Source organism: Salvia hispanica, chromosome 5 (assembly GCF_029641045.1).
Source record: "Salvia hispanica isolate PSC_SH4W2 chromosome 5, Shi_PSC_v1, whole genome shotgun sequence".
NCBI lineage: Eukaryota > Viridiplantae > Streptophyta > Magnoliopsida > Lamiales > Lamiaceae > Salvia > Salvia hispanica.
In genome coordinates this window covers 28,402,450-28,430,158 of record NC_142696.1, presented here as the reverse complement: position 1 = coordinate 28,430,158, position 27,709 = coordinate 28,402,450, and the positions used below count along the sequence as shown (strand labels likewise).

The 27,709-nt window shown below is 36.5% G+C and overlaps 3 protein-coding genes and 1 long non-coding RNA gene across 8 annotated transcripts; 2 read left to right on the top strand and 2 right to left on the bottom strand.

Annotated features, from left to right (window-relative positions):
• Positions 1 to 625: 625 nt before the first annotated feature.
• Positions 626 to 2,927, bottom strand: LOC125186592 (uncharacterized). Of its 2 annotated transcripts, none has more exons than XR_007170469.2 (4): positions 2,653 to 2,927; positions 1,736 to 2,098; positions 1,433 to 1,662; positions 626 to 1,345 (listed from the first exon to the last, which is right to left on the bottom strand). It is a non-coding gene; the product is annotated as an uncharacterized LOC125186592 (long non-coding RNA). The 2 variants fall into 2 exon arrangements; XR_007170468.2 differs by having other exon boundaries at positions 1,736 to 2,122; positions 2,653 to 2,925.
• A 702-nt stretch (positions 2,928 to 3,629) lies between these two features.
• Positions 3,630 to 6,530, top strand: LOC125186933 (NADH--cytochrome b5 reductase 1-like). Of its 4 annotated transcripts, XM_089059757.1 has the most exons (11): positions 3,667 to 3,824; positions 3,965 to 4,091; positions 4,365 to 4,506; positions 4,591 to 4,681; positions 4,772 to 4,849; positions 5,144 to 5,224; positions 5,327 to 5,416; positions 5,904 to 5,969; positions 6,104 to 6,190; positions 6,277 to 6,409; positions 6,450 to 6,530. In XM_089059757.1, the coding sequence occupies exons 2-10, from the start codon at positions 3,986 to 3,988 to the stop codon at positions 6,367 to 6,369; spliced, it is 834 nt and encodes a 277-aa protein (XP_088915883.1). In that variant the 5' UTR covers positions 3,667 to 3,824; positions 3,965 to 3,985; the 3' UTR covers positions 6,370 to 6,409; positions 6,450 to 6,530. The 4 variants fall into 4 exon arrangements, with proteins under 4 accessions (XP_047939378.1, XP_088915883.1, XP_047939377.1 ...); XM_048083421.1 differs by lacking the exon at positions 3,667 to 3,824 and adding an exon at positions 3,630 to 3,648 and having other exon boundaries at positions 6,277 to 6,530; XM_048083420.2 differs by having other exon boundaries at positions 6,277 to 6,530.
• Positions 6,531 to 8,591: 2,061 nt separating this feature from the next.
• LBD20 (LOB domain-containing protein 20) lies at positions 8,592 to 10,013 on the bottom strand. The gene is made up of 2 exons (XM_048082470.2): positions 9,642 to 10,013; positions 8,592 to 8,942 (listed from the first exon to the last, which is right to left on the bottom strand). The coding sequence occupies exons 1-2, from the start codon at positions 9,996 to 9,998 to the stop codon at positions 8,682 to 8,684; spliced, it is 618 nt and encodes a 205-aa protein (XP_047938427.1). The 5' UTR covers positions 9,999 to 10,013; the 3' UTR covers positions 8,592 to 8,681.
• Positions 10,014 to 16,033: 6,020 nt separating this feature from the next.
• LOC125189565 (protein FAR1-RELATED SEQUENCE 5-like) lies at positions 16,034 to 19,320 on the top strand. Its single transcript, XM_048086830.2, has 5 exons — positions 16,034 to 16,043; positions 16,455 to 17,220; positions 17,353 to 17,548; positions 17,612 to 18,719; positions 19,310 to 19,320. Exons 1-5 carry the CDS (start codon positions 16,034 to 16,036, stop codon positions 19,318 to 19,320), a joined length of 2,091 nt encoding a protein of 696 aa, XP_047942787.2.
• Positions 19,321 to 27,709: the final 8,389 nt, after the last annotated feature.

The following is a 27,709-nucleotide window of genomic DNA, read 5'->3' as shown; positions in this document are numbered from 1 at the left end:
TGTTTTTAGAATAGCATAATTAAAAAGTTGCATGGTAAAATTTGTTTTTAGAATTGCATCGATTCATCATTTGCTTAACAAAAAAGTTTTGTAGTCTTGTAGATGCTACTTGTGATATGGTGGAAAACAAACATCCGTGATGATAATCTCATTCAACTTGTCAAACTAATTTCCATCGGCTCTGACCCTACTTATGTGTACGTATTGGCTGAAGACGAAGTTGTGAAGGTGTGCAGGGGATGGAAGAGGTTCGCCAGATTAAAAAATCTTCGCGTGGGGGATTTATGCAAGTTTGAGTTGATTCCTGTACAAGAGACCACTCTACGGGTGTCAATTAACCGCTAGTTAGTGATGGGATTACGAGTATCTGCCAGTCGTTTTTTGGAAGGTATTTGTATTTCAAAAAGGCGGTCTTAGTGATCTTGTTTATGTTATGTCATATGTATGGGTTGTACAATATGTGACTTGTTATTATGGTTGAAACTTGAATGTTATGAAACTAGTGTGTTAAGAATGAAAATTGGAATAATAAACTTATCCGCCCTACATAGTTCGTCATTTTCGAATATTAGATTTCCAATAGCACACACACCCAAATCAACACAACACAGAAACGAACTGTCTCTGCAGCCAAATCAATATAACATAGAAACGAAAGTGTCTCTACAAACATAGTCTCTTACATAAATAAAAGTTCTCAATCATAATGGGTGAATGATCGAAGGAAAACAGGAGACTTAGTAGCTCTTTCACATAGGTAGCATACAAGCTTCATATTTGGGGCATCCTCTACTGAGTTTGATGACCTCTCTTTGCGGCAGACAGAAAAAGAAAAAAGAAAAGATCGAAAATGAATTTAATAAGCAACAAGTCATAACACACTAGTTATCGATATCGACACTAATCCATACCTCTGCCCACATTTTATGTGCTATCTCATCTCTAAATCGGCTCCAGTCCGTAGTGACCTGAATTCCATCGACGTAGTCGGTTTCTCTCGACTCATCTTCAGTACTCCCATCGCCAGTCCAATTGTCAATCAATTCATCTAACGGATCCACCGCCATCTTGCCCCGCACATAATTATGGAGTAGGAAGCAACACATGATGAGACGAACTTGAACTTTGATCGGGTAAAATGAAGCACTCCTTAAAATTCCCCATCGCATCTAACGCCATTTCAATAACGTTTCTAGCTTTGGTGTGTCGCATATTGTACAACTCAATAGGATTCTGAGGCCTAATACATCTGGGCCCCATTCTTTTAAGTGGTACCTTACGCCTCTGTATGGGTTAAAAAATCCAAGGCTATTGGCGTAGCCATTGTCACAGAGGTAATAGTTTCCTATTTTAAACCAAAGCCGTAAGCAAGCGTTTCAATCAACAAACAACTTTATTTACCCAAATTATGTTAAATAAATGAGTAGATTACCAATAGGAACTTTGAAGCCATTAGGTTGAGTAATGGCGCTCCTCAAAACACGAGCATCTCCCGCAAACCTTCCCACCCGGCAAGACATAGGTGAAACGCATGTGCCTGTCACACCCAGCTAAAGTATTCGTGGTGATTTGGCCCTTCCTATTCCTATTCCTGAATTTTGGTTTGTCTTCACCTCCGACTAACACATTGATGAAGGTTCCACCAAGCGCACCGAGACAACCCTAAAACATTGAAAACTATTAACAAATATCTAGAATGCATAAGTGTACTCTTTTATCACAAGTGCATACGTACCTGAAAATTCTTCCACCACCAATCTACACAACCTTCATTGATCGGCTCAGGCTTGTCAAGGAATTTACCTTGCATCCGAAAAATACCACACAACTACCAAAAGCATTTCGATCCATCTGGAGGTTAACGAGACAATTTATATTGCTAACACCCACAAGTCGATTCATGTGACTCATTTGAGTAGGTATTCGGCCTAGATGTTGTATGGGAGGACATTCTTCAACCGCCTTCTCTTTCTCTGTTTATTTAATCGACTAATGATCTGATGCAAAATAGAAATCCTTGCTACTTGGTGTTTTTGTGTAATGTCTTCAACCAAAACCAACGCATACTTTTCTTGCTTCGTAAACCGATCCATTATGACTAGCAAGAAAGCAGAATCAGACCCTAACAAAATTTTGTAAATTGTAATCAAAATAAAGACGAATGTATACAAATTACACAAAATTCAATTCAAGTGACCTTTTTTTCCAGAATTGCAATTTCGTATGAATTACCCACACCACATAACAGTGGACAACCACAATGAATTTTACATACAAATTAAGCCCAAAAAATGCAAAGGACGACGAAGACAATGAAATCAGTAAGTAATAACACAATTTCAAGCTCCAATCGATTGTTATGTACTAAAGAATGAACACTGGACCAAATTAATAACGCAAACGCCAATCTCCGCAGGCGTCGACCTACTGTCCTAGATTTGCAGCCATTGAGGTTAATAAATTCGATTCAAGTGTTAAGGTGTTTAAGAATTGCAATTTCGTATCTATTTCCCACACCCCATAACAGTAGGCAACCACAATGAATTTCACATGGAGTACAAATTAAGCCCAAAAAATGCGAATTGCGATAAAGACGGTAAGTGACAACATAATTTCAAGATCCAAACGGTTGTTGTGTACAAAAGAATGAACCTTTGACCAAATTAAAAACGCAAGCACCAATCTCCGCAGGCGTCAACCAACTGTGCTCGATTTGCTGCCTCCAGGGTTCCAAATTCTTTGTTGGTAGTTTGTACTCAGGCTCGATATTGCAGAAGTGAAATAAACTTCCAATAGTGGGAACAGATGAGAGTATAAAAGTAAATTTATTTTACTAACTGGATCGTTGTTCAAGACCAATATATGTATTAGAGGGGTAGGTGCTGATATGAAAAATGTGCATTTTCAGCATTTATTACTTGGGCCTTCGTTTATTCAGCGGCCAGACACTTTTATTTTAGTACCCCTCTAGAAGCAGCTAAATGACCTTAATACCTATATATCCATACATAAGATGTATCGAAATACATAAAAATATTAAAAAATAATTTCCGGGCACTTGATTACTTCGTTAGAGAGAGTCCACATTAACGCCGTCCAAGTAGGGCGGCATTGTTGCATGCTCATTGCTGCCATGCTATTGATTTTTAATATCTCCATTTACTCTAACATCTGTAACTGCTTTATATACAAATACTACTAGTATTAAGAAGTTGAATAGCTGAAGCCATATTTAATTACATATGCATATTTTTTAAATTTACAGCACATGTTTTACTTTAGTGTTACTCGTCAATTTATTATAAGAGTACTTTAAATTTTGCAAAGGTATTTATAAATTATAAAATAAAGCGAACATATTTTGCAACATTTACATATATAATCAAATTCTATTACTATTAATTACTTGTAGGAACCATTACTAGGATCCATTTCTCGACCGACCCATAGTCACATCTTTCCCTTTCGATTTATCCACAATAACAGTTTTATCAAAATATTTATTTATTTATTTTCATCTAATTTATCCACCTTTTTCTAATTCTCTCCCAATTAAAAAAAATCAAATGTGCAAACATAAAATTCCAAAAATGGGAGATTATTGCAGGTTTATGATAATACCAGGGAGACCTCAGCTTAGGTTGGTAGGTAGGTGATAAATTTCTCTCACTCGCAATTTCATTATCGCCACCTACTCCCATGGCTATTTCATAGTAGTAATATTCTCATACTGTTGCATTCACACCTATTTTCATATTGTTGATTTGTTAATTCTTTTAATTGGACCGATTGAAGCATTATTCCTCTCTGTGGCCTCAAGTCTGGTATATCTCTCCCATTCTGCTCGACGACATTTTCTGGCATCTCAATAATCAACAACCCATTTTCTTTTCTTGGTCATCTTGTATATATATGGATCTAACTTCTAACTTTATAAGTTCTCCCCACTTCTGAAAATTGTTAGGTGGTTTAAGATATTGGAGCTATGGACTTCTTGGCAACATCCGAAGGACAACTAGTAGTTGGAGTTGCTGTTGGTCTCATAGCTATTGCTGCTGCCTATTTCTTGCTTTCCTCCAACAAGCCCAAAGGTTTGCTCATTCCATTTCTGTATGTGAGTGAGTGGTGTCTGCTAATTTGCATGTAGCTTAGGCCTTAGAGAAAGTCAATTTTTTATTCCACGTAACTTATGGGTTAAAGATTCAATCTTGCCTGGTTTTAGGGATTCAAATTTACAAATTTCTGTTTGGATTAAGGGGTTTCTGCATTTATCCACCTAATTTTTTCCAAAAGATTCTAGAATGATGTCTTCATATACATTCAAGATTTTACATACTATTATACTGGTCTTGGGCAATTGGCAGTGTGCTTGGATGCTGAGAATTTCAAGGAATTTAAGCTTGTGAAGAAAACACAAATAAGCCATAATGTGGCCAAGTTCAGATTTTCTCTCCCTACCCCAACATCTGTATTGGGCCTTCCTATTGGACAGCACATTAGCTGCAGGTCGAATATTGTGTCGTTTTTTACCATTGGAAGAGAAGGCATACTTAGGCTTGATTGATAATTTTGATTGCTTTTATCACACAGGGGTAAGGATAGTCAAGGTGAAGAGGTCATTAAACCATACACACCAACTACTTTGGATTCTGATGTTGGATACTTTGAATTAGTTATAAAGGTACATTTAGGACTTTTGTTTATTAGAGTATCATACTTATGCCATTCTTGGGTCTCATTTGGTTTACTTTGTGATATTTTGCAATTACAGATGTATCCACAAGGGAGAATGTCTCATCATTTTAGAGAAATGAAGGAAGGTGATTTTATGGCTGTCAAAGGACCAAAGGTACATGCTTTGTATTAATAAGACAATGTGATTTCTAATTTTATCGGTGTAAACGCCCTCTGATATCCTTCGTTACTTTTGAAACGATCAAAAGTTGAATAATTTTAGGACTCCGGTGTGTACTATGACCTATATCTTGCTAGCCCATCTATTGAGAGTGGAGCAAGTGACTACATGTGGTTATTCATTTGCATTTGCTAGTGCCATTGAGTGAAATTCTAGTATTTTTGTGGAATTTATTTGGTAATGCATCTGGAAGTCTACTCTTACTTTTGGTTTATTTGTCGATACTAGGGCCGTTTTAGGTATCAACCAGGCCAAGTGAGAGCATTTGGTATGCTTGCTGGAGGCTCTGGGATTACACCAATGTTCCAGGTTTATAACATCTACATTTATATTAATATATGGGTTTCAAATTGATGAATGTTTTTAATAACCAAATTATGATCAGCACATTTTTTTGGCTTTACTGTATAGGTTGCCAGAGCAATCTTGGAGAACCCTAATGACAAAACAAAGCTGCATCTGATCTATGCTAATGTTACGGTTGATGACATTCTACTAAAGGTAATTTGTGTAACTTTCTTTCCGTGTTATTAAAAAGCAGCCATGGCGTGGCAGGGTTTGGCTAAACGCCACCGGAACTACATGTTGTGTTTGTTTCCTGTGGCAGAGTATATAGCTGACCATGCCCGTGACACCATGGCGGTTATGATGGCCATTATCTCACATTCTACCCATAACCCACAACTCGACCCATTAACCCAAATCCTATCGATGATCAAATCCAATTTGAGCTTCCATTATCTTAATTGCATATGGACTAAGGATCTTTCATGAATCCCTTGTGGTCGAAATGTCGGATAAATTTGGTGAACAAAAATCTTGTTCTGGTAGCTGCAGACAGCAATATAAGGGAGAACTTAGTTGAATCATTATTGTTCTAGTTTTTGGGGATTTTCATTTTACAGATATTTGGGGGTTGTATAAAATAACATAACTTAGTTATGTGAGTATTTTAGGATCCATTAATAATTGTAGTTTCTTGCTGCAGGATGAAATCAATGGTCTTGCCAAAAACTATCCTGATCAGTTCCAAGTTTACTATGTGCTGAACCAGGCAAGTTTACCCTCTAAATTCTAGCATGAGGCAATCTGAGCAACTACACTTTTATCTATATCAATTTCTGCACTTCCCCTTATACTATATCCCAATTAATAATGGTTGTTATTTGTTCAAAAATTATTCTTTAGCCTCCTGAAGTATGGAACGGTGGAGTTGGTTTTGTGTCGAAAGAAATGATCCAGGCGCACTGCCCTCCTCCCGCCTCTGACATTAAGGTTTGAATTTAGTCACACAAATATATTAGAAAAGGAAAAATAGGTATCAACTTTGATGCGCCATTTTTGTTACTGCGATTATGCAGATTCTGAGATGTGGTCCGCCTCCAATGAACAAGGCCATGGCTGCTCATCTCGAGGCACTTGAATACTCGGCTGAGATGCAGTTCCAGTTCTAACTTTCCACCCGGTTTTGTTGAAACTTGATTTTATCTTTTTCTTGGGGGAAATTACTCTCGATGTAAAGATTTCCCCCTTTTTTTTTATTTAAATGCTAAGAACTTGTAAGCCGTTTTTCCTTGCATTCAAATAAGATGAGTTAAGTCATTAGGTCGATTCATCTGAAGTATTTTCCGATGTGAGCCTCGTTAGGACGTGAACTCAGAGCCCAGGATACAAATTATAACACGAGCATCACACTCAGTTGAATAATGAGTTAATCACAAATTATTTGCAATAGTTTCTCAAAATGATTACCACAGATTAGTTCGAACAATAAGTCAGCGGATTGAGCAAAGCCGACATCATGACTTCGGACATGATGCTCTTCCAATATGTCATCGATTGTAGGGCCTTCAAGTATGTTAGTATTTGGAACAAGGTTTGGGGTCTTGATAAGTGGGTGGGTGGCACCCATAGCCGGTTCGCGACGTCATCCAATTAGGACGAAGGCAGTGAAAGTTAACCGACAGAGCAGCCAAGTGGACCCCAAGCTCCCCATGACGCTGAGGATGCCCTAGCACTTTCCAATGACTGGGGTTGGAAGATTCGGATATTCCATGACATTTTAAATGGGTTTATATCTGATGAAAAACAAAACAAATTTCTTTAGAATGGGCTTAGGCTAAATAATACTGTAGTTATTTTTTGAATTTATTGGTATTCAATCGATATCATTAGTGAAATTCAGTTAATAGAATTATTAACATAATTTCATTTCTTAGTTCGCGAATAATAAATTTTCTTAATATATGTATACTTATCAGCTCATTCGTAAATAGGTAAAATTATGTCTTTAGTGGTATTTTTTTAGGGAATTAATTTATACTCCCCCTTTACTACAGAATATGATCTATTTTTATTTTTTTGTTTTGTTCCAAACAACCCATTACTAAAAATAGAAACATCTTTTATCTTTAGTTTCTATTCTATTCCATTTCTCTTATTTTATTTTCTCCACATGAAATCTCGTGACACCCATGGAATGGGTCATCTTCCTTGAGACTGAGGACGAGGGAGTACTCCTTTGTTCCATAAGAATAGGACCGTTTGGGACGACATAGAAATTAATACAAAATTAGTAAAGTAAGAGAGATGAGGATAAGGGTACTTAAAATCTGCTTCAATTTAGTTATAAATAAAATGACATATATGATTAATGAGTTAAAGGTGAATTTTTTATAAATAAAAATGAGCTATTTAAAGTATCTTTATATTTATGAGATGGAGCAATGAATTAGCTAGGGTGAATTTTTCATATATAAAAATAAGCTATTTAAAGTATATTTATGTTTATGGGACGAAAGGGGTATGTTATTAGAACTAATGATGTCAATATCTATAGAATGGAATCGAACTCAATTTGATTGCAGCACCGCTTATATATAAAAGAATATAACTTAAACATTTTTACCAGCAGCTCTTTTATTTTGTGATTTTAACCTCTTATGTTGTTTCTCTGATCTCATTTTGAAAGAAGATTAACCTATTCAGTTACACCTTATTAAACTTTTATCTTGAATAATTCAAGAAAAATACAAAAGTAAGGAAACCACTGTAAATGAGGATGATATTTACTTATCAAATCTAACCTTAAAAAAAATTGATATCCATCATGTGGAAATTATCGCAGTTTGTTGACATCTATTTACTTATCAAATCTAACTTTAAAAAAAAAAATTGATATCCATCATGTGGAAATTGTTGCAGTTTGTTGACATCTAATTTGATAGAGAAATAATATGTTGCATACCTTATGTGAGCATCAATATTATTTGACACATGTTTAGTGTTGGTCGTTTTGATTTATATATTTTGTTTGCTTTTAATATATTAAAAAATATTATAGAAACTTTTAATTTCACAAAATTCATAAAAATCAAAACTCAGATTGATTGTTTTCTCTATAAAGTAAAATAAATTAGTAAAATAACAAATCAAGCTTTGATTTTTATGAATTTGTGAAATTCAATAATATTTTTAATGTATTAAAATCATAACAAACAACGTTAAACATGCGTCAAACGAGAGTGGTGCTTATATAAGGAGCTCACGTAAACGTAAGGCATGTAACATATTATTCCTCCTAATTAGGTAGTGGCATATTAGTACAACCAGAAAAACGAAAGTAACAAGAATTACTATATGTGGGGGTGGGGGAAGAAAAATATACTCCATAAGGTTACACGCATTGTAATTATTTTTGGAGGGCATAAAGATTATTGGCGATGGAGGAGTCATGGAAAGAACATTTAATTTATTTGTTACAAAATCATTGAAAAATGTTATTAGCAAATGCAAGTGCAGGATCATTGCTCTCTTCCTCCTCTTCATGGATTTCGCCAAAGTTGGGGCTGAAACTGTGCAAGCTAATGAGGTTGTTCGAAGCCGAAGAAGTGTTGGAATAACATATATTCTGATGCTGCTGCTGCTGCTGTTGTTGTGTTGAATTGTGAAATGCATTTGCCATCACATATCTGCTGTTCATTACCTGAGTTTGCACCACTGATAGCTCTGCTTGAAGTGATGCCACCTGCACTTGTATATTTTTCCATTTCAATTTGCACTATTTTTCAAAAAAATTAGGCTCTTTCGGAGATCATTATTTTTTGATATTGTACCCCACTTATTCTTCTAAAAAAAAGGAAAAGATATGAAGAGACAAAATTTGCTAGTCACCAGGTCATTGAAACTCTGAAATTATGTATGCTGATATCAAGAGAAATTAAAATATTAAATACTAGTAATGTTAATAATAAACCCATCCTACATCCGATCTGCAAGTACGAATCTTTATCAGCTTTTTTTCTATTTATCTGTATAAAAATCAGGGCACTATAAAAAAAACTTATTTTTAAAAGGACATAAAATTTGAGACACAATTGGAACATTTTAAAAAATAAAAACAATTTAGGACGCAGAAGAAAGTGTCCCTATATTAAGGACAAATTAACTTAATTATTTGCTTTTTTAGGACGTTTTCATTTGTATCTTCTAATTTTAGTTGGAATACCAACAATAAGGACGCTTTTTAAAGCATTGGTGGTATATTTAGAAACACAAATTAGCGTCCTTAACTATATTGAAAAATGTCCTTAACCATTTTTTTTGTTGCAGTGGGTGTTTCATTAAGAGTATTGACAAGAATTAAAATGATTTATACTTAACCATGTTTTATTGTAGTAACATTAATTCAGCAACCATAAATTAAGTTAGAATAAAATGAATGAACCTGCTGCTGTAGAGCTATAATAGTGGAGACGCAGCCGTAGACGGGGTCGGAGAGCCTGGCCTGAGCCTCGTAGGAAATGGTGACGACGGCATCGTGCCTTCGGTTGGGCGGGATGTGCAACAGCAGTTTGGACACGTTGCTGGCCCCGAACACCTTATGAACGGCCGCGAATCGGGCAGCGCCCTGATCCGACCCGAAGTGGGGAGCAAATATGCATCCGCTTATGCACTTCCTTCTCAGGAATTTGCACGCGCCACATGGCGCATTGGGGGCTGGGACTGCCTCCGAGTGGCTCCTCTTCCCCGGCCCCTTGCGACGGCTCTCGGATGTGCCGTCATCTTGGGCTGGCACATCCATGCAGGCTTATGGTTTGAGAGGATTAGTTTGGAAGGAAAATATTAAGAATTGTGTTTATAGAAGAAAGAAAAGGGCCACGTAACTTTCGTGAAGGGTTGGCAAGATTAGAGAGAGAGAGAGATGGAAAGGTTCTAGTGTGTGAGTTGCATGCATGTGCAAAGGGAGTGTTTAATTAGTAGAGTATCATTTTCTGATTATAAATATAATTAATTAGTGGTGGGGTTTGCTAACTAATTTATTTTGTCTGATTTATATTCATATTCTGAGAAAAGAAAAATAATAGTATTGATCTTCAATAATACTCCCTCCGTCCCGCTTTAGGAGTCTCGGTTGACTAATTTTGGGCGTCCCGCTTTAGGAGTCCCGGTTGAGATAAATTAATAAAAAATGCCTACAAAGTGTTAAAAGTGGGTCCCAACATCCACTACAACTAATAAAAAAGTGTTAAAAGTGGGTCCCAACATCCACTAAAACATTTATTTATTGGACACTCAACTAAAAGTGGGTCCCAACATCCACTAAAACATTTATTTATTACACACTAAACACTTTTTTCTTAAAACATGTGCCCGATTCAACCGGGACTCCTAAAGCGGGACGGAGGGAGTAATAATTACATCTCTAATTAAGAATGGAGGATCTAATTATATCTCGATACAAATCGTTATACATATAGCTAAAATATCATTGAATAATAGTACTTACAAGTTTATAATTAGTATTAAAAACAAATAATTGCTATTACTACTTACTATTGCTATATAAAAGACTACCGTGCATCATTTTCAATTAGGGACGAATCAATATTGGTGAAGATAACATCATTTTTCAGATCAGAAGCAATCTCGGTATCTTTGATACAAATTCATTATTAATTAAAACTAATTCTATATCATTTTGTCCCCTTTAATTAATAGTATCCATTCGTTAATTTATAAGTTATTTAAATGGAGTAGGAGTTAACAATATTATAGACATAGTAGTAGTATTACAATAATATATAGATATATATGGGTTTAATGGTGTTTGTTGGGAAGGCACAAGATATGTGCTGGGCGTAGCGTGTGGAATGGTGGGAGGCAGACGTATTCAGGTGACATATCATGCACATTCTCACTCTTGTTTTCAATTCAATCTAAAACTTACACAAATTGTGCGATCTACACATTTTTCTTGTTACAGCTGATTTTGGGACAATAAATTAATTTATTACTCTCTCCGTCCACCAATCACGTTTTAAGAAATATAGTATTCCATCCATCCTATCGAAGATGACTCAGTTTCCTTTTTAGTATGCTTCATTGAAAAGTTTAGTTAAGGTAGATCCTACTTTTATATATTGGTTTTATAATAAAATGTAAGTGAAATAAATTTAGTTGAATGTGGGATCCATTACTAAAAGTAGAAAAAAGCAAATGGAATGTTTATTAGTGAACGGACAAAAATAGCAAAATGAGAATTTATTAGTGGACAAAGTAATTACTTTAGAATTGTTTCCTTGCTCTCACGCACTCATCAAATTGTAACAAACAAAACTTTAAATTCAATTTATTCTATAGTAAATTAGTCTGATCAAACACAGTTACATATAGACATGCCCAAGGTTTTGGAACCAACTTCAAGTAAATTAGGTGGATCAAACATAGTTACATGTTGACTTTTCCAAGGTTTCGGAACGCCGGTTACGGTTCCAGAGAAATCTTGAACTGGAACCGAACCTTGAGCATATTTTGCGGTTATGGTTCCGGTTTCGGTTCCGAACCGGTGCTTTTCCAACGATTTTTGCGGGTCTGGTTCAATTTTATGTAGGCTTGCTTATTCGGCCGATTCCGGTTCTAATGGACCGGTTGATAGACCGGTTAACCAGTTTCAATTTTCATAAATTCTAGAAACGGGATCGGAACCGGTCGATTTCAGTTCGGAACCGGAGATCCGAATTTAATTTATAATTTTAAATAATTCAATACTTATGAAATAATAATCAAACATTTGAAAATATAACAAATACTCCCTCCGTCCACAAACAATAGATCACTTTTGCCATTTTGGGACGTCCACAAAAAATAGATCACTTTCTTAAAATGGAAAGTTTATCTATCATATTTTTTCCACTTTTTCTTCCTTCTCTCCTATTGTACTCACATTTTCTCCTCTCTCTTACTTTACCTACTTTTTCTTCTCCTCTCTCTTACTTTACCAATTCTACATTAAAACTCGTGTCATACACAAAGTGATCTATTTTTTGTGGATGGAGGGAGTAATACCTAAAAAATAAAATAAAAACACAAAACAAATGCAAACCAACAATATAATAATATTCATAAATTGATAAGAGGATGGTAAGTGTAGTAGGTTGGACTAGTTTGTGTTGGCAATTCTTTTATAAAATAAGGAGTTCTAAAATTTAATATTTTGTAAAAGGAATTTTAAAATTGAATTTCATTTCCCTTTTTTTTTTGCTAAATAAATATTCGATAGAATTTTCAATATTAATTATCTTGTTGTGACTTTTTGGTTTAATACGGAACAGTTATTAAATCATTCACAAACAAGTTAAAATTGTATATTACATAAATTTGTTATAAAGTTAAATTTCTATCATATGAAATGATATTATATTTATATAGATCTTTTGGAAATTAAAAACAAAGTTATGATGTTTTACTCATAGTAGTTAGTTCATAAAAAATGGATTGGAGAAATAATGATAGATTCAAAGCATCACGGTTTAAATATTTTAAATACTTCAGAAAAAGCTTGCAATTTTAACTTTGTTTAAATCTTAAAATCACTCATTGTTTCAAATAATTTTATTTCAATTCAATATTAATTCAATTAAGTTAGATTTATTAGTATATTAAAATAAAATAAAAAATTGAATTGTAATCCGGTTCCCGGTTAGGAATCGGAACCGACTGTTTCCTAACCGGAACCAGTTTTTTACAAAAAGTTGGAACCGGTACCGGAACCAGTTTTCCGGTTCTCAGTTCCTCAATTAACCGGCCGGTTCCGATTTCAGTTCCGGTTAACCGAGAATCGGAGAACCGTTTAAGCACCCCTAATTTTATGATTTTCCGGCATTTATGAGGTTCGGCATGGTTAGGTTCCAGAATTTTAGAACCTGAATCAATCCACGGTTCCAAAAGTGGCGGCATCAGTTCTATTTAAATCTCACAGTTCAGATTCAGAACTGTAACCGCAGGTTATGATTTCACATTTAACCGTGCAAACCGTAAACCTTTAGGATATCTTATTACATGCATGACATGATCTCACATAAATTTAATATAACACTCCATATGGAAATAAACATATTAGTTATATCGATCGGGCGTGTTAGAAGTTATATCATGATGTTCTAACTGTTTAATTAAGACTAGTCTATATATGGAGATGATCACAACAAGAATGCATCTAAATCCATAAATGCAGCCCAAATCTTGGTCCTGGGATTAGATGATCTAATGGTCAATAATTAACCAAAAATACGAAAGGTAATAATTAAGCAGTTTTAGGTCCTATTATAAGATCTGGATTTAATGTCATGTTATGATCATTTTAGTCATCCTTTATTAGAATGACCTAAACATAAACTAACAATGACCTAAAAATGTGCTACGCATGATATTGTTCTGTATTTCTGTATTTAAATCTAGTTTTGCATAGACTAAAACCCTGGGTAGTGATAAAATGCAAACTCTAAATATTGTACAAACTTTAAACTATGATCTGGACAGTTAGAAAATGTGAACAAATGACAAAATAATAGCAACAAAAAATGTCAACACAGCATTAACCGTTGACACTGTGTTGACATATTTTGTTGCTATTATTTTGTAATCTGTTGACATTTTCTAACAGTTCAGATCATAGTTTGGAGTTTGTACAATATCTAAGATGTCCACATTCTTGAGTGGCAAGTAAAGAGAAAAAATGTATTTGAATATTTTAATGAGGAGAGATGAGAAGGGAATTTATTTCAAATATAGAAAGTGAACATTTTGAGTGATACGGACTAAAAAGAAAATGTGAACATCTTGAATAAGACGAAGGGAGTACTAAATTTCTTAGTGTTAGAATCACCCAACTAATTGATGATCATTAAGTCGATTTCATTGTATACCCTACATGTACACGTAAAAGCATGGAACGAAATTGGATATGATATAAAATACTCCCTCCGTCCTCAAAGAATATGCACTTTGGGTTCGACACGAGTTTTTATGTAAAATTGGTAAAGTAAGAGAGAGGTAGAGCAAAAAAATAATTAAAGTATTGTTAGTGGAGAATGGGTCACGCCCATATTCTTGTGGGACGGAGGGAGTAGTAAAAAAAATTTGATACTAATTAGTCTCATTCAATTATTTTATTTTTAAACAAATCACTGTATTATAAATTATAAAAATGACAATATGTATATAATTAATTTCTCGTGTTTGTATCACCCAACTAATTGATGATCATTAAGTTGACTTTATTTTATGCTCTACATTTTCATGCGAAAATCATGGAAGATGGAGTGCTAGTATAATAAATGAGAAACATATTAAATTGATACTAGTCATTTGCATCCAATTATTTTATATGTAAATAATATTCAAGATTATAAGTTATAAGAGTACTGTTTATGTCCCACTCTAAGGGAACATTTTTCTTTTTGGGATGTCACACTCTAAATGACATATTCCTAAATATTGAAACATCACTCTCTCTACGTTTATCCTCTCCTTTATTTTATTCTCTCCACTTTACTGACAAAACAACACGACATAAAATCTCCAAATGAGAGATGCTCCACTTAGAGTGAGACAAAGAGAATAAATTTTTTTCCTCTACTAACTAAAAATATAACTAAATCAATACAAAAATCATCAGCTACATCATTTAGTGATTAGATGTATCCCATCTTTAATAGTACGTTCTAGTCTTGTGGAGCATGAGTTCTTGATTCATAGCAGGTTGGCTTCTCCTCTGTTGTATGAACGGACCATTGTGGTTTCTTTGGTTCACACTAGCACCAAAAAAAATTCCTATTGCACCTCATTTGAGACAGAGCATCTGGTGTTGGGCAAACTGGTTTCTTCCGATTTTGGGCGGGGCTGGATCCTAATGTTTTGGGCAAAAAAACTCTGATTCCGATTCACTCTTTTTCAAGGGCAGTTTCTCCAAGGAAAATCGGTCTCATGACTACATGTATGATGTGTTGGTTTCGAGCTGAAGATATTCAGTTTAGATAAAAAAAAAATATATAATCAATTTAATTAGATTAAAATATATGGGCATGTTAGGGTGCCACCAACCCTTAAAATAACACCATACCACCATTCCTAGCCAATCATTTGTACACGTGGACGAATAATAAGCTGCCACGTGGCAAAAAAAATCTGGAAAAAGACGGTCAGCAATATGCTGGTCTTTAACCAGCAATATTTCTTGTCCAGCAATATCCGACACACTATACAGCAATCTATAGATTGCTGTGTAGTGTTTGTAATATTGCTGTGTAGCGTTTATAATATTGTTGTATAAGCGGTGTCACGGTGTCATTTTAAGTGGGGTTGTCATTTTAACACAAACCTATATATATATATATATAGGGATGTATCCATATCCTTTTCTAATATTATGTTCTATTGTCCTTTTAAATCTTGGCCTTCCATTTTAGAGATCTAATGGCCCAAAATAGAGGCTGATTTAGTTACTTTTAATCATTAAATTGGACGAAAAGGGCTGATTAGGAATACACAATATAGTTAGTTATGGTAAGTCCTTGATTTTCTCCTCTCATGATTGTATCGGTTTTTTCTACAGAAATAAACGATTTTTGGTTTATTCTCTGTGTAATCTTCTCACGATTCTTGCTTAATTCTCTGTTTAATCTTCTCTCCAATCTTTTATACCTTTTTCTCCGTAAACTTTTTTGGGGCGTTTGTCGTCGGAAACCGTTTTTAGGCTCATTTGTTGATTGAGTTCGTGTTCTTGTCGTCGGAAACCGTTTTTAGGCTCATTTGTTGATTGAGTTCGTGTTCTACAAAATGGAAGAAGGTACTTAAATTTCTCCAATCATAGATTATAAAGGCGACTTGCTCAGTTGAATACAGTTGAGTTGGATTAATGGTTAATTGCAAATAAGTTGTTGTGATCGTTTTTATTTCTATGCGTGTTTGTATGTTTTGCGCCGGAACCCATGATTTTTGAATCTACTGTGCGAGTTTAATATAATCCAATAGGGTTTAGCAGTCATTGGTTTTTAGGGTGTAGTATTTTGTTTAGTCGACGAGGTTCAGTTTTTTGAATAGGATTTTGTTATTATCTCGGCCGCTGTGTGGTTTTATTCGACGTATGTAATGTGCAAATATTAAAGTATAATGCATTCTTTCTTATATTTAATGTATGGTTCATATCATTTAATGAAACTAAATTCTAATACGCTTGTTGTTTTGATTTTATGTACAGTGTTTGTTATACCTGAATGTTCTCCACAATTGAAGCCTGTGATTGGTCAGAAGTTCCAATCCCTAGATTTTGCGTTTGCGTTTTATGATTTGTATGCCCGCGCTGTTGGGTTTGATACGCGCAAACAAGGTATGAGGAAGGCGGCGGATGGTGTTACTACTTGGTATTATGTGGCATGCAATAGGGAGGGCTGCAAGAGGTCAAACGAGGAAGACGATGTGAATGCACGCTCTGGTTTTACTCTTAAACGCAGGCGGCTTTCCAAGCGATGTGGTTGTAAAGCTTGTATATCCTTCAAGTACTTTTCCGAAGCAGGAATACCGGGATATATTATTCACGAGTTCAACGAGGTTCACAACCATTGTATGGTGGAGTCGGAGCATCAGCAGTTTATGACACTTAACCGGAAGTTGGATGACGTACATCAAAAATTCATTCTTGACTGTTCCAAGGCTAATATAGGCCCCACCCTTACCTTTAAGGTGTTGAATGAAATCCTCGGTGGGCTTGAACTTGTCGGTTGCAATCTTGGGGATATCAGGAACACATCTCGCGACATCAAAGCATTCGCATACGGTTGTGACGTGCAAATGGTGTTGGACGACATTGCGAAGAAGAAGGAGTTGTCGGATGCCTTCACATATCACTACGAAGTTAATGCTGCTAACCAGTTGGTTGCCCTTTTTTGGTGTGATGGTTTGATGAAGAGGAACTACCATATGTTTGGTGACATAGTGACGTTTGACTCCACTTACAACACAATCAGGTATACATTATATTCTAATTTTGTTGTACTTTACTGAATGCATTATAAAGCCATACATTTGCATTACACCTTTATCGTTATGCATTATTCATAATTAATTATGCTAATGCTGCATACCTATGTGCATCGCAGGTATTGCATGATCTTCACACCTTTCACGGGGAAGGACAATCATGGTAAACCCGTAACATTTGCTGCTGGATTGGTCTGCAACGAGAAAACAGGGGCCTTTGCCTGGTTGTTCAAACATTTCGTCGAATGCATGGGTGTAGCCCCCAAAATGATTGTGACCGATCAAGACTTGGGCATGAGATCAGCTATTCAAGAGGTTCTTGTAGGAACTCGACACCGATGGTGCATGTGACATATAATGCACAAGTTGGCTTCCAAGGTTCCAGGCAGGTTGCTTAGGGACGAAGATTTCAAGAAGGAATTCAATGCATGCGTTTGGTCGGACTTGCTTGTACCCGACAAATTTGAAGAGGAGTGGAATGGAGTGATTGAGCGTTATGAGCTGGAAGATGTTGATTGGTTGAACACATTGTACGAGTATAGACAGATGTGGATACCGGCCTACTTCAGAGATTTCCCACTCGGTTCGATGATTAGGACTACGTCCATATCAGAATCTGAAAACAGTTTCTACAAAAATTTTATGAAGCCCCGTGCGAACCTTGCCGAATTATACTTGTATTTCAACAATGCTCTGGACTTTCAGCGGAATGCTAGAACAAAGCTGGACTACAACGATGCTACTTCCGTGCCCATACTGGCCACTAAGTTGGGTTTCGAGAAACATGCTGCGACGATTTACACAGACAGTATGTTCAGGAAGATACAAGAAGAAATTGTTGATGGGAATGACAGATGCCGTGTGCTTGGTTTTTCATCAACAGATACGATTCACACCTACAAGCTTGGGGATAGCCGACGGAATTCGTATTCCGTGACACACGACAAGACTGACGAATCATACTCGTGCGACTGCAAATTGTTCGGTAGGCAGGGCTATTTGTGTTGCCACATTTTTTTTCTATTCAGGAACAATGAAGTGTCAAAAATTCCAGAGATGTACTGCAACAGCCGATGGATGAAGACTCCCTTAGCCAAGGCCGTACATGGACTTGATGTCACCGTAGATACAAGGTCCACCGTAGATACAAGGTCCACCGTTGACGATAGACAGACTGTTACAAATCAAGGAATATCGATGTTCTACGGTTTTATTCGACGTTTTGAGAGTGACATTGAAGTGCTTCGTGGTTTTGTAAGTGGTTTGGAAGAACTTGGTAATTCTCTTCAAGCTGGAACTCCTCCAACCTCGGCGTTTGAAAAGAGGCGCATGATTGAAGAATTTTACGGAATGCCAAGGCCTGAAGTTGTAGAGGTCCATCCTCCGGATGTTGTAAAGACGAAGGGTCATGCTAGCAGCTCCGCGAGCCGACTGGTTTCAAAGAGAGAAAAGGCTATAAAGGAGGCAGCTAGGCCTCTTAGACGTTGTAAACCGTGCGATGAGTTGGGCCATCACGACTCTAGAAACTGTCCAATGCTTAAAGAGATGGAGAAGGAGAAAGCGCTTAGTAAAGGCAAGAAGAAAGCTTGATGTGTTTTGTAACTAATAAAATACTTTTTCGTCTCGGTTTTGTTCTTTTTATTTGTAGCGTTGTGGTCAATGTTTGCGTAATAACTCTGTGGAGTTGCGATGTTTACTGTCCTTTATCGACTTACAACCTTGCATTAATAAGTATATTATATGCATCACTCCCTCTATTCATTCCATTAGTTGATTTTCTTGGTTTTGTGCATAAGCGCAGTTATAGGCTTGCATTAGTAAAGATGTTCTATGCATCACTCTGTCGTTTTGTTCCAGTAGTCGAGTTCGTTGATAATGTGCATTATCGATAAATATCCTTTCATTAAATATGTATGTTCTATGCATCACTCCGTTTAGTTAATCTTTTACCCCATTACTTTGTTTGTGTGCATTATCGGTTTATATCCTTGCATTAAATAATTATATTCTATGCATCAATCCGTTTATTTAATCCATTAATCCATTACTTTGTTTATGTGCGTTATCGTTTTTTAGACTTGCATTAAACATGCCATATTGCGCAGCACTCTCGTTTATTTATTCCATTACTCCATTAATCTGTTAATATGCATTATCGTTTTATAGCATTACATTAATAGCGCTATGTTGTGCATTACTCTCGGTTATTTCATCCGTTGCGGATTAAGCAACTATTAGTCCTAAGTTTGTTAATGGATAAGTTAATCCTATATCACTGCACTACATCACACACTCGTACCAAAATATGCATCAGTTATCAAAACAAGTGTATGGTTCAAAGCATGCGTCATTTGACCAAATCAAAATAAGTTATCCCAAACTAACTGTCTTAAACGTAACGTCAACATCGATCCTAATCAGTACTCTTGCAATCAATCCAGCCCAAACTTGTCGACCCACTTATCGAAATTGAACTTTGGCGGCCTCTCTTTCCAGAACTTGGCGGCATAAGAGACGTTTGTGTCACGCTCGGAATTGTGCGTAGAAGACAACAATGCGTTTGCTACCTTCATTCGGTAGATTTCCAGATTTTTTGTCCCGTTGCCGGTGAAACCGCACTGCCAATCTTTGTCCTTTCCGCCGAAATAAGTCTCCATGTGCCGCATGATGTACACCCCCGTCTCCACAGAGGGCTCGTTTCTCCTCCAAGTCATAACCACCACATGTGTCTTACATTTTCGGACCTCGGTTGCCTTTTGATTAGCCTTCAACTTCACCAGCGCTTTTGCGAAAAAATGTTTCTACAACAAATTCCCACAAAAAGAGGCGTTAGAAACATAAATAATGCACAGTTATCCGAATGTAATGCAACTTAATGGAATACCCTCAAACACGCACCAGAAGGGAGGGTGTTTTCCCATATTTTGCCTTGAACGATTTGTGGGAGTCAGCCAATGTGTGGTCGATGATGTTCATGTTGCCATCCGGCAGATCAAAACAGACCACATACTGATGTGTAGAACCCCAAACCGGGAAGAAAAACTGTACAAATGAAATTAGGTTAAAGTATATACATCAGATGGGTTAAGCGTAATAGAATTTACCATGTCAAAGTTCTCCCATTTGAAGATTCCCGTTCCAAGTACATCATCGAACAACCGAGTCTAGAATGTCTCCCTCAACTGGTCCTCTGACCATTCAGCCGGGGTATCAATCACGGTGTGTCTCTACAGTGTAATGTGGTAAACAAGTTAATTATTTATAATTGCAATACTGAATAGCAACCAGGGCACAAGGTATTTCACTAACGCATGGTTTTGTCGAGAAGAAGACCCTAGCAACTGTTTCCGGAGCTTTGAGCTTCTCCATGTTATTCAAGTGGGCGCTCCAAGTGTCTACAATGGCTGGGCTCATGCGCTTGAACGGCGCCAGCGACGCGAATTCAAGCTGCATTGTCTTGATACAGTCGTCTACGTAGACAACCGTCTCCCTGCACAATAATAAAGTGTGCATAAGTAACCCATTTCACAACAAATAGTCGAGCAAAACTATAAAACTTACTTATTCACTTCCGTTGTGCTCAGTACCCAATAGTATAGCGACTTGTCCGGATAGTTTGGCTTCGCCGTTAGTGTAACCGCCCGGTTGTTGAATGGAGAACGGGCAGCCAGACTGGCTTTCTTGAAACGGGATGATGCCAGCTTCCCAGGATCCTGCAATAATAGGTGATACGGTTAATACAATTCAGCCGCAACCCCACATATTAAATACAACATACCTCATGTCCAGTCTCTTCAAAATCACCATCTGGAATTTCCAAGCCCGACAAAGCAACACCCTTTCCCTTTCCAGCAACAACCTTTGCAGCAACACCCTTTCCCTTTCCGGCACCCACCTTTACAGCACCCACCTTTCCAGCCAGAACTTCAGGTTCGTTTGGTTTTTCCCCCACACCAATCTCAATACCCTATTCAGTAGCTCGGCCAATTTTCTACATGGACAAAAGTAAGGTTCCATTTAATGCATAATAAGTACTGTATAATGCACGCAACCTGTCAAATAATGACCAACATAACAACTAGTTGTAATTCATAATATTTATTAAAGGAATTACTTTTGTATGGGCAGCCTGTTTTCCCTTCACCTCCTTATCAGATGGAATCTCACTGCGCTCCAGGTTTTGTTTTCCCTTCACCTTCTTGGTTTTGACTATATCTCCGCTTTCTCCTTCTCTTTCACCTCTAACCACAGCCGGCTGTACACAATGTACGCACAGTTAAGTATTTTTAAAAATGAAGAATGCCTACACATTCAATGATGTAATGTTTCTACCCCATAGCTGATTTCCACACCACCTACGGTTGTCCCAGATGGCGTTCCAGATCCACCAACCGAATTAGGCTTGTCTCCTAACACAAGGAAATAATGCGTGAATTATGATTTGATAAAGCAAAAACCTTTGTATACAATGCGTTGTAAACTTTATAGAAAATAGCAACACCTTCATGCTCACCTCCAACACCATCATCTCCTGTCTCCTCGGCATTAGGGTTTTCCTCTTCCCTAGAACAACCCCCTATCCGTTGTTCTTCCTGCGTAGCAAAAGGGTCCGGACACTCAAAGTCATCCAATACGAACGATGGCCTATCAAATCCTCTGCTTATTGTTTTCTTTTTGTCGTATGCCTGCATCATTTTCTCCATTTCAGCAATCCACTCGGGACTGTACTCTTCCTCGTCTTCCCTCGCTTGTGTTAGTGTTGTCACGATTTCCTCATCTTCCACAAGCTTTTCATCTTCCATCCCTAACAACTTCAACCCAATCTGACTCCCCAACCGGAAGCACCCATCGTCAAGCAGTTCAATAGGTATCTGCTTAAAATCGTCGACCCACCTCGAAATGGCGTGTCCCATCAAAGAACTCGAAGCGAAAAAACGATCTCTGAGTCTCTTCGCCGTGTGCCTGCTAGGTGTTCCACTAACTCCCCTTTCCACAACGTCCACTCTCCTTGCTTCCTCGTCTGTAAGATACTGATGTTTGTCAATGCGGCCCTCTAACCGCCCAGTTCCGAACTGATCAAGCTCCACATCTTCCCTTTGCTTGAGGGTCTCCGCTGTCCAACCCTTTATAGTGGGCCAGGCACGCTCGACTCGCCTCCGTATGTGAACCACACGGTCCACGTACGCACACTAACACAAAAACAATGCACAGTTAAGGCTATTATAATGCAACAGATTGGGTTCATTAATGCAGCAAAAAGTAATGCATGTACTCTAACATATAATGCACTGACACTATTACCTACCAAAAGAAAGTGGATTGGTCCGGTGAAGTATGCACTTTCCCTCCTGGCCCAGCCCGGATATGTGACTTCCAGAACGGATAAGACGTAACTGCATCAATTCATGTCACTGATAGCCTCCACACCGTCGATAAAGTGTAGTATCTTTGGCTTGCAATTGCCGTCTGACGGAGTCTCCATCAAGGCATTCTCAAGTAAGAACATGAATAGACGCTTGAAGACCGGACCACCATCAGTTTCTTCCTTAATCATATTTGCAACATCTATTGCGTTCAGCTTGTACCGAGACTTTTTACACCGCGCAGCAACCATATCGTTGAACTCGAAGTTTGATTGATATTCTCTCGGGAAGCCCAATGTAAGGTGGACATCCTCCTCATCTAATGTTAGGCGGTCGCCACCAGATAATGGAATCTCGCACCGAGCCAGATTTAACGACACCCGGTAAGCTAGGTAACCTGGGAACTCCCTGATGTTGAACTCTAGGACAGCGCCGAATCCCAGTTCGATCACGGCTTCCTTCTGCCGGGGAGTCAGGTTTTGTATACATGATATGAACTCGGTTGGGTTCTGTCGACAATACAGGTGGTCGGCTTTCTTCCCCCTGGGTTTCTTTTTCTCTAAGTCTTCATTGCGTGAACTTGTTGCAGCCTCTTCCTCGGCTAACCTTTGCCGAAGTTTCTGAGCTAATGCTATGGGAATAACATCGTCTACCGCTTGATCAAACTCAGTCCGACGGTCCTTGGAGCCTGTCCAGAACAGGTAAAACCATGGTTTAGAACAAATAATCTATGCGTTACAGTAAGTAATGCACGCCTTCTATTAACGAATGCACAGAACTGAAGATGCAATGTACAAACCCAAACATACCAATCAAACACTTGGTAAAGGGATCCATCCAAGAACTTCATGCCAAACTCCCACAGAACAAAAATGCCAAATAACCTATGCGTTACAGTAAGTAATGCACGCCATCTATTAAACAATGCACAGAACTGAAGATGTAATGCACAAACACAAACATACCAATATATCACTTGCTAAAGGGATGCATCCAACAAATTCATGCCAAACTCCCACATAACAAAAATGCCAAAATAACCTATGCGATTAAGTACGTAATGCACGCCATCTTTTTACCAATGCACAGAACTGAAGATATAATGCACAAACCCAAACATACCAATATATCACTTGCTAGAGGGATGCATCCAACAACTTCATGTCAAACTCACACAGAACAAAAATGCCATCTAATCTATGCGTTCAAGTAAGTAATGCACGCCATCTATTTAGCAATGGACAGAACTCAAGATGTAATGCACAAACACAAACATACCAACATATGACTTGCTAAAGTGATACATCCAACAAATTCATGCCAAACTCCCACAGAATAAAAATGAACAATAATCCACAAAAATGATGGAATGATGCATAACCTTCATTCTGTTCTGGCTGGCTTTTGTAAGGGCGTTGTCTTTTAGTCATTCTACATCTGCGCGACGAGAGGGAAAAAATCGGTGAGTTTTCAACCATAACTCAGTGCGGTTTCACCCAAAAAATGACGAAAAGTGAACATATTGGCCGTAAAACCAGCATACAGTAAATAGAATGCTCACAATACCAACGTCTCCAACAAAAAAATATCTTTTGTGCATTACACCTACTGCAAAGTAAACCGATGGGTTCCAAAGCAGAGAAGTAATTGTTATATCAAGGATGAACAAAACCCTATCTCTACCAACCGCAATTCCAACTTTCCCAACAAAATCGAGCCAAAGAATTTTGTGCATTATTTCGATTATAAACTAAAAATCGATGTTTAAGAGTGTTTGTGACTTCAATCGATGTTTAGGAGTGTTTGTGCCTACCAAACAAAAAAACAAAACCACACCTCGATTTTTGCAGGAGATGTTTCGACTTTCAACGAAGAGCGCGTAGTGATTTCAAGGCGGGAATCGTCCACCGACGTAGATTCCACGGCGGGAATGGTGCACCAAAGGAGCGTTTGAGACGGGCGGCGTTCGTAGAACGTGATTTCAATTGACCCAGCGGCGACTAGGGTTTTGTGGAATTAGGGGAGAATATTTGTGAAAGAGTGTTGATGGGATGGAGTGAGAGAGAGGGGAGTTGAGAGGTCGATGAAAATGCCGCGTAAATTTCGGACCTGCCGTTTCGAAACTGATTATGTAGTATGTTATTTTACTGCTTTACCCTTTTAATGCACGAAAATGCACAAATAATGCAATACGGGATCAGATTGGCACTTTTAATCTAGTCTATCCATTCCATCAATCTAATGGTTGATATTAAGAAGAGGAAAGACACTTATGGTGTAATAGGACCTTAATGCTCCCCTATATATATATATATATATATATATATATATATATATATATAATCAATTTAGTTAGATTGAAATATGTGCATCTAAACATACTTGTATTAATTGTAAAAATCATATTCATAAGCATATAAACACAAATCATGTTGGATAGATTAAATGCATCAATTTTACCGTAGGAATTCAAGCAATTGACCTTTGTGGAAAAAACTTGTAAAATCCTCAAAAGCTGGAGAAGAATCAAAGACAGAATGAAGAATCCTAAATTTCAAATTCCACTCTCTCTCATATTGCAGAGAATGAAAATTATCTTTAGAATAGATTCTGTCTTCTCATCTTATCCCTTTTACATTAAGTTAATAATTTGTGTTAGACCATGGATCTGTGGAGGATTTTGGGTTGGCCACAGTACAGACTTTCACTAATTAGATTAAAACTAATTTAATTCAAGCCCAAACTTAAATATTGTTACCATCCGCTATAGATATAATATTGATTGACCGTCCAACCGAAATTACGAGTATTCAGGGACTTCCTCTTTAATTAAATATTTTTCCATGTTAAAGATCTAAATATCCATTAATTAATATTAAGTCTGCTATTTGACTTGTATTAATTAATTAATTTCTTTTTCCAAGAGTGGTCTAATTCAAAACTATTATTTATTATTCATGGAATAAATTTCAACTGACCAATTTTCTGAATAATAAAATACTTTTCTAAACATCTATTGAGGATATTATCAGACTAGTCCAACAAATGATTCACTGCAATAACAATACTAGCACAACTTAGACATTAATGATCACCTCCCAATTTATCAGGATTCTTAAACAACGAAATACCCTCACCATTTGATAGATCAAAGTAGTTTTCAATTAATATCTTATGTTCAATGTTATGTCAACCATGATTAAGAAATGATAATCACCGAGACCTCTTCTTTCAGTAAATAGCCATGAAAGACTCTTCTCACTGTTTGATCCTTTCAGTGTTATGCTATACCACACCGACGTTGTTCATTTCCTTAGGTAAGGAAACTTTCGAACTGACATCGCAACCTTTCACGATAGGTAGTCAAAGCTTATCTACTCTATGATAATTGTTTCTCTTCTACAAGAACCGACTTAGTTACCTACTATGACCGTCATCCATAACTAGTGTACTATGCAGGGGACTTAGACTTGTTTGCTTCTTATTTATTTAAACATTAAATTAAAACATCTCATTAATTCAAAAGTAAAACACGTGAGAACAAAATATTCTTTCTCATAAAATGGTAAAAATAGATAAAAGAGTTATTATATACAAGCATTGGAAAGATGCTTTCTATATACTAAACTCTAACCTGATGTATACTTAATTTATCAGTGGTATCACTCAAACAATTGATGATTTTGAAGTCAATTTTATGTATACTCTACATCTCCATACAAAAATCTGAAAATAAATTAGATATAATATGTAAAACACTAATATAAAAAATTTTAAATAATAATTTTCATTTACATCCAATTAATATTAAGATGGTAAAGTATAAAAATAACTTTATAGATATATATATTTACTTCTTATTGTTATTATACTAACTAATTGATGATCATTAAGTTGGTTCCTAGTATACTCTACATCTCCGTGCAAAAATCTTGAAAAAAGATAGATATGATATTGAAAAATAAATTAAATCGAAAAGTTATACTCATTCAATTAACTTTATTTTATTAAATAATTGTCAGGATTGTAAATTATAAAAATGACTACATGAATAGATATTTGATTTCTCAATACTATCTTCCAACCGGTTGATGATCACTGATTCAAGTTCCTTGTATACTCTAATTCAATTATTTCCTTAAATCTTCATGTAACAAAGAAGTACATTACATGTAAAATGAAAAGTGTAATTTACGCATACCTGATTATGCCAAATAATCTAACCGCTTGCTTGATTTATTCCTCGTTCGTTCTACGATTTTTAGTTCTATTAACCTGATTATGATAAATAATCTAACTACTAGCTTGATTTATCTCCCGGTTCTACGACCTTTAGTCCTATTAATTATTAATAGATTGATGTAATCAACAATATTTACACGTAATAAGATATGACAATGGATAAGGAATTTACGCAAATAAAATCTTGTTCTACCTTCTACAATTAAGAGAACTGCAAATTTAGTCCTTGAACTACCAAAATATCAAATGTGTTCCCCATTCTTTGCAAATATCTCCACACGACTCTGAGCTTTAATATATTATCGCTGAAAGAACTTTTGTACAATTTTGTGACCATTTTGCCCTTTTGGTATTTTTACCCAAGGGGCATTTTTGTATGATGCAATTATTATTATTATCCCTCTTCTCACCTTATATTCAAACACAATTATTGATACTCCCTTCGTACCCCGTTACTTGAGTCATTTCTTTTTTTACTCATTTTGGAAAAATGATACTCACTCTGTTCCATGTTAATAGAGACATTTCTTTTCGGCACGGAGTTTAAGAATAGTGTGTTAATAGGATAGTGAATAAAGTAAGAGAGATGAATATAGAATAAAGTAAGAGGGCTGATTACTTTTTGCCAAAAATAGAAACGACTCAATTATGTTGAAACTTCCCAAAAGAGAAAAATGACTATATTAACATAGAACGAAGGGAGTAATAGATAGTTAAAGTGGAGAGAGAGTCAAGTAAGAGAGAGAATAATATAGTGGAGAGTCTTCTCGTTCATATTCTCTATCTGACTTTACTCTCTCTCCACTTTAACTTTTTATTATAATTTTTTCAAAATGAGTGCAAAAAAGAAGTAACTCAAGTAATGTGAGAC